The sequence below is a fragment of the Halichoeres trimaculatus genome, unplaced genomic scaffold (assembly GCF_033239565.1).
Source record: "Halichoeres trimaculatus isolate MK-OKI-2021-1 unplaced genomic scaffold, fHalTri1.1 fHalTri1_scaffold_15, whole genome shotgun sequence".
NCBI classification, from domain to species: Eukaryota; Metazoa; Chordata; class Actinopteri; order Labriformes; family Labridae; genus Halichoeres; species Halichoeres trimaculatus.
In genome coordinates this window covers 34,575,430-34,585,971 of record NW_027437193.1, presented here as the reverse complement: position 1 = coordinate 34,585,971, position 10,542 = coordinate 34,575,430, and the positions used below count along the sequence as shown (strand labels likewise).

The 10,542-nt window shown below is 44.5% G+C and overlaps 1 protein-coding gene across 2 annotated transcripts in view; it reads right to left on the bottom strand.

Annotated features, from left to right (window-relative positions):
• Positions 1-331: 331 nt before the first annotated feature.
• Positions 332-10,542, bottom strand: part of LOC141804783 (phospholipid phosphatase-related protein type 4-like) — a 55,647-nt gene continuing 45,436 nt past the window's right edge. Inside the window, exons 10-11 of one of the 2 annotated variants that reach the window (XM_074689400.1) lie at positions 4,166-4,301; positions 332-1,949 (exon numbers count right to left, since the gene is read on the bottom strand). In XM_074689400.1, coding sequence (XP_074545501.1) covers positions 1,039-1,949; positions 4,166-4,301 — 1,047 coding nt within the window. In that variant the 3' untranslated portion in view covers positions 332-1,038. The remainder of the gene's footprint in view (positions 1,950-4,165; positions 4,302-10,542) is intronic. The other variant, XM_074689399.1, reaches the window with a different exon arrangement.

The window sequence follows — 10,542 nt, the reverse complement described above, 5'->3', positions numbered from 1 at the left end:
GTGTGTTTGTATGTATGTATGTATGTATGTATGTATGTATGTATGTATGTATGTATGCATGTGTGCATGTATGTATGTATGCATGTTTGTATGTATGTATGTATGTATGTATGTATGTATGTATGTATGTATGTATGTATGTATGCATGTATGCATGTATGTATGTATGTATGTATGTATGTATGTATGTATGTAGGTATGTATGTATGTATGCATGTATGTATGTTTGTATGTATGTATGTATGTATGTATGTATGCATGTATGCATGTATGTATGTATGTATGTATGTATGTATGTATGTATGTATGCATGTATGTATGTATGTATGTATGTATGTATGCATGTATGTATGTTTGTATGTATGTATGTATGTATGTATGTATGCATGTATGCATGTATGTATGTATGTATGTATGTATGTATGTATGTAGGTATGTATGTATATATGCATGTATGTATGTTTGTATGTATGTATGTATGTATGTGTGAGTTTGGGAAAAGAATGCTAGCCCAATCACAGCTAAGCCAGCAGCCCTTTAAGAGCAGGGCAGAGTCGTTGGCGAGCAGGGCAGGGTGGTTGAGCTTCACCCATCCTCACTGGCAGGGAGCGATGACAGAGTGAGTAGGCTTGAGTGCCTTTATGCAAATACAGCCATTATATTACACCTTTAAAAAATGACAGCTCCCACCAGCGGTCCAGGGTTAGAAAAAAGAAAACCAATGACAGAAACTCACCACGGGAATGAGCGTTTGTCCTCGCTGTGTGGTCAGCAGGAAGTCAGGGGCGGAAATTTTCTGATGGTATGGCTTATGAGTGGAAATGTGGGGTGAATCTATTGCTCGTAGGTCTGAATATTCCTACAGTAGGACACAGATCTTTCCTTTCAGATGCTAAATCAGTTGGGATGCTTTGAAGGACCAGTGAGAGGTGGCACCCTCCCTGTTGGCGGCAGGTTTAACCAAACGTCTGTCTAGTTCTGGTTCGGTGGCACAGACTGAAACAAGGATGCAAAAGGTTGTTCCCATCACTGTGCAGGTCATTCTTTGTAGGCCAGCCCTAAGTTAGGAGGTGGAGTCTGAGTCATGATGGGGCGGGGTAGGGTCGGGGGAGGAGTGGGGCTAGGCCGGCCGTACATCCCTTGAAACTGCCTGTTGGGGTGGTTCAGGTGGATGGCGTTCTCTTGAAAGCTCCTCAGGTTTTCCTGGAAACGGTTGCTGCTTTCGTTGTCATCACAGAGGCGGTGGTTGGTGTGGAGGTCAGCGATGGGGACTCTTTCAGGGACCTGGACAATGTGGGAGCCGCTCTGCCTCCTCAGGGTGGACTCACGGCTTGACGAAGCCACTGATTGGCTGTCGGAGCCACCATCACTGCTGGGCGCTGTAGCTTCCACTGGAGTGACTCTGATGGTGGTAATGGCCTGTGGGTGGGGGTGGAATGGGGTGGGGATGTTGTCAGTCTGGATGAAGGGCAGGTTTGAGTTGGCATTGGGATTGAACTGAATGCTATTGAAGTTAGGATTATTGGGGTGCTGGAAGTTGTTGGGGTTGTTTGGGTGTAGGGGGTGCAGAGGGTGGACTACATGTGGGTGGTTTGTGTATAGAGTCCCTCCTCCTCCCTCTCCTGTTCCACCTCCTCCTCCTCCTCCTCCCAGTCCTCCTCCTCCTGCCCGTCCATCTCCTACACCTACACTCTCCATCTCAGCGCCCGTCATGCTCCTGCGCCCATCCACCGACCCTCCATCCCTCAGCGAATCACAGCTGTCAGTGTGTCTGTTCAGGTCGTTCAGGTTGAAAGCCGACTGCCGCAGTGAGGCTCGCTGATCCGGAGGTTTCCAACGCCAGGAGCCACTTCCGTCTGTGCTAGGAGGTTTCACCACTGGTTTGTGTGGTCTGGACTCTGGGTGGGCTTCAACACGGACTATACTGCCAGTCCTCTCCAAACCTCCCCCTGAGGGTACAGGAGAAATGAACACATGATTTATTCCAGGCTGCAAGCAAGAAAATTTGTCACCTTGGATCTATTTCTAATTCTCTATCAAAACCCATCCTCTTTTTTTTAAATCAGGTCTTCCCTCAAGAGTTATCAGACTTAAATGTTTCTGCTCTTACTTTAGTTGAGTTAGAGTTATCTGTTTGTTTTGAAGAGTGGCGGTTTCTGAGCTGTTTTGTAAGAACTATATGTCAGATTGAGGAAAAAAGTGCTTTAACGCCCGAGCTGATGGTAGTAGGGTGATGTACAAACCATAGACTTTATCTAGCGTGGACAGAGTGGCTCTGTTTTCAACCATTGTACGACTTTGAAGCCAAAATACCCCGTCACAGACGCCGCCATTGTGCAGCCAGAATCTGCACAGAAGAGACAACACCCCCGTTTCCACCAAGCGGTTCGGCTCAGTTTGTCTTGGTAGCCGTTTACACGTCAATGGTTTTAGGGTGAAATACAAAAGTTGTGTTGCGTTTCAGCCTCGCGTTTACATGGAATCGGCATTTCAGCAGACCTAAAATGCAAACTTGAAAACGGCCTCCAGAGTGGGATTTTTCTGAAACGCTCCTGACACCGTTGCCGTGTAAACAGTAAGCTGGCGTTTTCAGTGGAAACACTGACGTCACACTCCACCTCGACCGTGCGCATACAACAGGACAACAACACCGTTGTTACGATTGTCGCGAACTTCCATGTTGTGCTTGCGCTGCTCAATCTGCTGTATCTGCTGACTGTCTTTCAACAAAATGTGCATCTTTTGCTCCACTTTTTAACTTAGTATTACAATACAATACACCAGATGACCAGCTCAACTCTACTTCGGTGGAAATCTTCTGTCTGCAACCAGGACAAGTCCCATTACCGACCCGTACCATCCCACTTTTTGGTACCCTTCTGTTGGGGGGCCAGACGTACTGATCCAACCCCAGAAGGTGGAGCTAGAAACCCTGCAGTCTGTTGATTGGCTGAAAGAATGGTCACTTCCTGTGTGACAGTGGCTGCTGTATTTCTCCTGACGGCTCACAGTCTTCTCTGAAACAAAGCTTGATTGTTACAAAAAGCCACATGTCAATCACAAAGGAGACAAATTATCTTCATCATTGCTGTTTGATTACTGTGTCGCATCTTTCTTCTTCATTGGATTCATTAGTGGGGTACACTGTGGCGTGCTGCTATGGCGTCACGATATTATGATGTGACAAACATCATCTAGCTTACACCCTGCCTTCCAAGAAGGGCACGGTTGGCTGTGAAAACACAAACAGGAGCATACTTCACAGATCCAACTAAACTGTACTGATCCAAACCAGACCACCTGGTGGGAACGGGGCTTGTGAGGATCTCTGAGAAAATCTGAGTGGAGCCGAGTGACAGAACACCAACATATCTTACTTTTCTCCCAAAAAAACTATTCAAGAACAGCAGCTGTCAATCATTGTAGTATAACTCTGTTTTTAACCTTTAAAAGCTATTGGAAACAGAACTTTTCAGAAAAAGTTGGACCTGAACACAACACAGCCCAATAATATCCACATATCCCCACAGCATACAGGTGAGAGAAACATTTCCACTAGGTGTATTTATTCCTTACAGTTTGACCACAGCTCATATGGAAAGACTGGGGAGAGAGTTACTGACCTATACTGCTGCCAGCCACCAGGGGGAGCCCAGTGAGATGCTGTCCATCTTTTTTACAGTCTATGGTATAAACGTGTTGCTTCATCAGGCTGTTTAAAAAGATCTCCGGTAACAACAGAGCGTAAGGCACAGAAGAAACAGACATCTTCAGCTTTGAGCTACATCCTAAGGAGTTACTGATGATTAATCCCGAGTTCATGAAAAGGATTTGTTAAACTTTAATGAGTTTTTAATTCATTGAGCAAGCCAGATAATCTAATCCGCACTGAAGCCAAATATTGTTGATCGTTATCTAATATCCGTTTAGTTCAGCTGAGATCTTCATCCTACATGAAAACACTGCAGAGAGGAAACATTTCAGAAGTCTTTTTGTGTTCATGCATTCTTAGCTTAAGCCATTAAACCACCCACTGAACTGTTTTCTGTGGACGCTGAGTGTGAAGACTCTCAGACTCTAATGATTGATGTTCAGCTAGTTCAGCCCACGTCTTTCACTGAGCATCATTTTTAGGGAGAAAGTTAGCACAGCTGTCCATACAGACCTCCTCCTCCCACTGCTCCGGTGGTGGAGGCCGGTGGGGACGGGTCCTGGTCTGTCAGGGCTCGGTAGCGGATGGATCCACCGTCCTCTGATCTCGGAGAGTGGAGCAGGCCCTGCTGTTTGGACAAAGCGATAACCTAGAAAGGACAGAGATCATCACACATGAGATAATCCTCATTTCACTGCTAGGAATAACAAGTCACTGTCACTTTGCTGCTTTTCTTGAAAGGTGGGTGAGATTTACTGACTTTGAAAATTCCTGGAGTTTTGTGACCCATGTTCTGATGAATTAGGAAAATTCTGGGACAGACATGATAATCTTGCTGAGTTCGTTTGGTTGACCTCATTGCTCATTTAGGTACTCTGGCTGTTTCCCAAACCACCTACTGAGCTAACAGCGCTCACTGCTATGGCCAAAGTGCGGTATGTGAAAAAGAGCATTATCTGCAGCAGTCCAAAAATATTTCATTTCTGACATCAACTGGATAAAACATGGGGTAGTCGCTGCTATGTCACCTGTGTGTTATTGATGCAGAGTAATACAGCTGATTGTAGGTGGGGGCCATGTTAAAAATGGCGCATGCTTTGAGCTTCCTTTCTAACGCTATAGGGCACCTGTCAATCACATGAACTGAGCTGCACGGGTGATTGGACAATCTGATGCTCCAAATTTCTTCCAAGCCGCCAAAATCATTCACCACCCTTACAGTGTGTGTGGTTACACTGCAAAAACTGAAATCTTATCAAGTGTTTTTGTCTTATTTTCAGTAGAAAATTCCTTTTTAGACTCAATATGAGCCAAATTCACATGACCAATCCAGAAAAATGTCTTATTTAAAGTTATTTAAGGACAAAAATGAGGTCTGAATTGCTCGTAACCAGTAAGAAAATCTGCCAATGGAACAAGAGAAAAGTTACTTGTATTAATACATTGTTCTAGTCTTAAAGAAATTTTCAAGCAATTTTTTCTTGTTCCATTTTTTTTACTGGTTACAAGCGATTCAAACCTCATTTTTGTACTCTGATAACTTGAAACAAGACATTTTTCTGGATTGATAAGTTGAAAGTGGCTCATATTGAGTATAATAAGACAATTTTTACTTAAAAAAAGACAAAAACACTTGATAAGATTACAGTTTTTTGCAGTGTAGTGAAATTAGGCTGTCTTTTGAACCAGGCTGTAAATATGTTTTTAATGCTGTAAAAGTTTGGTTTTTTTGTCTTGGTATGTACATGGTTCCTGGTCTTTCTGAAGCCAGACTCATGTGGATAGTCATTGAACAGCAACTTTTAGCACTTCCACACAGGAGTCACTTCTCTAAACAGGATGTTGTCCCTCGGTCACTGATCTAGTCATTCCACAGACCAGTCTATGTCACATAATGCACGGCAATAATACCGTTCTTCTTCTTTTCCATTTATGTCTGGTGGTAGGTGCTTTACCGCTAGGGCTGGAGCAATACACTAAATTTACCATACAATACAATTTATGATACTCAGCTCATGATAGGATAAATATCACAATACTCAGCCAACTATTAGATATCATTTGATTTGATTCACTTGGGGGGCGTCGGTGGCGCAGTTGGAGAATGCGCTTGGTCGGTGATCGGAAGGTTGCAGGTTCAAGCCCAGCTCTGGGTGACACATGGGGTGCTTCTCAAAGCTCCAAAGTTCCATCCACGCCTCCTCCACTCGCCTCCTCCACTTGCGTCTTAGTCCCGCCCACCAGAGATTCATGCCAGAGACGCGAGGAAACGAAGAGAGGAGAGAGGAGACGAGGAGGTTCATTTTATGAGCATTGAGATGTCCTCTCCTCCGGAGCGTCACATGACGTCAGTCTTGTAGTGATGGCGGCGTCACAGCTGGATAAACCGGTCTGAACGCACGGGAGAAACTAAATTAAGGAAAATAATGTAAACAACAGGGCGCTCGACCACGGAAAATTCATATTCACTTTTAGATCAGTTTAACATGAATATGTTCATGAATGAACAAGAAAAATGTCACGTTTTCCCAGGCCCAGATTGATAGTTTTTAATTCTTATGTTGGGGCCACTTTGTGTTCATAAATAATGTGTTTATTCTGCTATAAGCACTGCTTAGCGCACGGGTGGGACAGGAGGAGAGAGAAGTGGAGCTGTCTGCAGCGGTGCCTTTCATCCATTACGCGCACGCAGAGGGACAGAGGTGAAACTGTTGCTGTATCAGCCAATAATGGCATGATCTCACACCGATCACTGATAAAACAACAGTTTGCTACTGTATGAAAATGGCCTGGTTATGGGTTATTTTCAAAGGCATTATTGAACTGGCTGGAGTGAGCCAGTGGAGCGCGCAGTCAGCTGACCCGAAGCCTTTCAGTTTCACTTTAAGCCTTGTTGTCTGTTATCCGGTCTCTGGGGCTCTTTCTATTAGTCTGTTGTCATCCTCAGTGAGAATGAATGTTGTAATCATCCAGATAAATATCAAACATGTTTGAAAATTATCGGGGCGGCTCGGACGAGTCTGTGAGACGATCGTGGGGCTAAAGATTCATCTGTTAACCGCTCACACTAGAAGATAATCTTCGCCGAACGTTGGGGCTGATTTTAGTCCCCGACCAGATTTCTTCCCTGATTGTGGGGAGGACCGAATCTGGGTTAAATCGGGCGAGATGCCTGAAGTGCGAGCCAGGCTTTACACTTAAACAGCGTATCTTGCTCATATCTTGCTCCATGGTGCTCACGTTTCACACATGTGGACAGCTGACGCTTTGTGGCCGGCTCTGATACGTCACAAGGGGGCGTGTCTGTCAGTGAAAAGACTTCCGCGAAGCCTGCACTTGTGTTTCCTCGATTATGCCTCCTCCAGCTCAGTCTCCTCTCTCCTCTCTCCTCTCTCCTCCGAGCACATTTGGCGCTTTGGAATGTCCTCCAATATGGCTGCTCACAAAGTACTTCCGGTGTCGCGGAGGAGAGAGGAGATAGGAGACTGCATTTTGGCACATTGGGAAGCACCCATGGCGATGTGTCCTTGGGCAAGACACTTAACCCCAAGTTGCTCCCACTGCTGCGTCAGTGGTGTGTGAATGGGTATGAAAGGGTGTGACTGTGTTAGATATACTGATGGATAGCTATCATAGTAAAGATTGGTTCCATCAGTGTGTGAATGTGAGAGTGAATGGGTGAGGATGGGTAAGTGTGACCTGTGGTGTACAGCAGCTTTGAGTGGTCTGTGACTAGAAAAGCGCTATATAAGCTCAAGTCCATTTACCATTACCATTTACTTGCAACGTTTTCTGAAAGGTGTTAAAGGGACAGTGTGATTTTGGTGACATCTTGTGACAGATCCAATGACTTATTTTGATTTAACTGAAGTGAAACTGACTTCTTTGGTGTAAAGACCGTATCTAGATGGGTAACATCGGCACCAGAGACTGGCTGACCTAAGCTTTCTTCCTGCAAAGTGATCGAGGTGAGGGTGAGGGGCAGCAAGCAGAACGCAGGGCTTAAAAAGGGGACTTGAATGAGACTAAATGTATCAACACTCGTGGTGAAAAAAAATGAATTGTTGCAGAATCGATTAAGTAGATCAGTCTTAATTACTGCCACCTACTGGAATGATTTTCCAGTGCAGTTTCTATACCATCACCATATGACAGTTTCATTTGCAATAAAACAATGCATAAGAAATGTTTCTGATTCTGGTCACTTGTAGTGGTTACAGAGATAATAGTCATCTCACAGGTCACTGTTCACTTCTATAAATAAATGTTACAGTCTTTATGAACATTTATTAACTTCTGACCAATCCTGAGTTGATGCTAAGGAAGCAGCATCAGCATACCAAGGATTATTTCAGTGGAGTGAACATTTTATTTCTGCTTCTTCTTCCTGTATCCATAGCAACAGCGGCATGGCGGACCTCCTGTACTCCAAAGACCAAGATTCCTTGCAAGCAGAACATACTCAGAACAGAAATGAATGTTCCTTTGGATGGAGATATCCTGATAGGTGTTTACATGACCAAATATTCAGGTTAGAAAAGGAGGAACCCAGGAGGGGATTTTCAGGTTTTTAAAAACCCGAATATAAGCATATTCTGGTTTTTAAAAAGAGTTAATGGTGTTTACATGGCTGTGCACAACTAGGTTATTGCTTATACTCAGAATATGAAAGGGTTAATGACTGCATGTAAAAGTAGCCCATTGGTGAACAGTGTTGCAAACTTAGCTACTCTGTCTCTTTACTAATGCCTTTACAGACCTCTCTGGTGACTTTTTTAGAAAAGCTACTTGCAACAAATCCAGCCACTTTCTTTGGAGCTCAGAGACTGATGTGAAAACTTGTATTGATCTCCAGCAGCCGCTGCTTCTCTACAAGCATCTTCTTGGTGACATAGAAACAATAAGAATCCCCAGGAGAAAGTTGGCTGTAAACATAAGCCCTGTTTCCACCAAGCAGTCTGGTTAAGATCAATATGGTTTGGTACAGGTTGGCTCAACTAAGCCTGATCCTGTTTATATTTCCACAGCCAACCATGCCCCCCCCCCCGTGATAGGTGGCGAGCAAGCGGCAACCTCCGGTCTGGAAATATGAGACAATGCGGAAGTGCTAAAATCTGCTGTTTCTGGAGTGTTTGCTTGAGGCTGGCTCCAGAAGTACAGGAAGTCACATACACACCAAGCCAAAAAAAGCCATTTTCAAAGGAGAAAGTAACCTGTTCACAGCCTGGTTCAAAACACGTCTCCTGTCTGAGTCGCTAATTTTACTACCGGCACTCACTGTACGGGGGGTGATTTTTTTTCTAACGCGGCCATTCAGAGGATATTAAGATCGTGAGCTCCCCAAATAGGAGACACAGCTGAGGGTCACGTGAAGGCTGGCGCCCTATGGCTGTAGGCGAAGCCCTTGCCACTACCAATATGGCCGCTATAGTCGATGTGCTTCATTTTCCGTTTTTAGAAACAGACGGGTGATGTCTGCGAGACTACGTCCATATTTTATACAGTCTATGGTGGCGAGTAAGCCAGGTGCTGAAAGCTGCAACAGACGATCCAAACTGAACTGCTTGGTGGAAACAGGGCTATATTCATGTTGTTTTTACATAATTTCTGTCTATCCAACAACTATACAGTCTACAACATTATTCCTTTCTCCTGCAGGGTCTATTACAATTACATTACAGCGTATTATGCAGATTAGGCAATGATGTCATTTAGTGACTTCTGAAACAGCTAATAGTGACTTTCTTTACTGAGGAGGTGGTAACACTGCTGGTGAAAGTCTGCTGAGCAGTGAGGAGAAGCTCCTTCTCACTTAAGTAAGTGGAGATGCACCGATACCAATCCTGGTGTCGGTGTACTGGTGTCCCTCAAAGCTGGATCGGTATCGGTGTGAAGGGGCCGATCCATGGTGCAGATACAGGCGAACAGCTCTGTCTCCTTTTTTACCAGCATGCCTGGCTACTTTGAAACATTACCTCTGATTAAGGCCCCGTTTACACGGAGACTCCCGCAAAGATTCTTCCTTTGTGTTCCCAAAAGCCACCCGCGTTTACATGAGGACGGCGTGAAAACAATCGTTCATACGACTCCAGGAGGACAAGTCTCTTCCTCTAATCTTTCTTTTTCTGCCGTTTTGTTGTGTGAGTCGGTCGGCAATCCAACCATGACGCGCATTCCCGCCACCTTCTGGACCGGAATGGCTCAACTGGAAATGTGGCTGAGCGCGCAGCCTTCACCTGAAACTGCGAGTGCGCATGCGGTGAAACGCATGCGCACTCGCCCTGAAACGCTCCGCTCTGTGTTTACATGAGGCTGGATGGAGGAGCGGATTCAGATCTTTCCACTCTGGGGAGCGTTTTCAAAAGATTGCGCTTTCACTGAAAACGCAACATGGTCTTATCTAAACGGAAGGCCAAAACGCAACGAAATGTTTGTGGAATTGACTGTTTGCGGCGTCATGTAAACGGGGCCTGACTTTCGCTATTTTTTGCTGCATTACCAGTCAACAGGGTTTAAAGTTTACAATTAAATAGAATTTCTATTCATTGTAAAACTTTGTTTTTTTGGTAAACATTTAAAAATTTTAGAGTTTGAACAGATATCAACTTCTGTAATTCCACATACTAATTTTTTGGCTTTTACCCAAAACATTACCTTATCCCACTGTAGGGTATGCAGGTTATAATCTAACACTGGTCTCAGATCAGTATCAGTCGATACCCAAAGCCCAGGTATCAGTATTGAAACTAGACAAGTTGGATCAGTGCATTCCTAAATGAAATATAACAGAGCAATGAAACCCAGAAAGGTGTGACACACATCAACGATCTGACAGGACAAAGAGCTTTAACGCATCAACACATCGACCAGAAGAGAAGAGAGGACGTGTA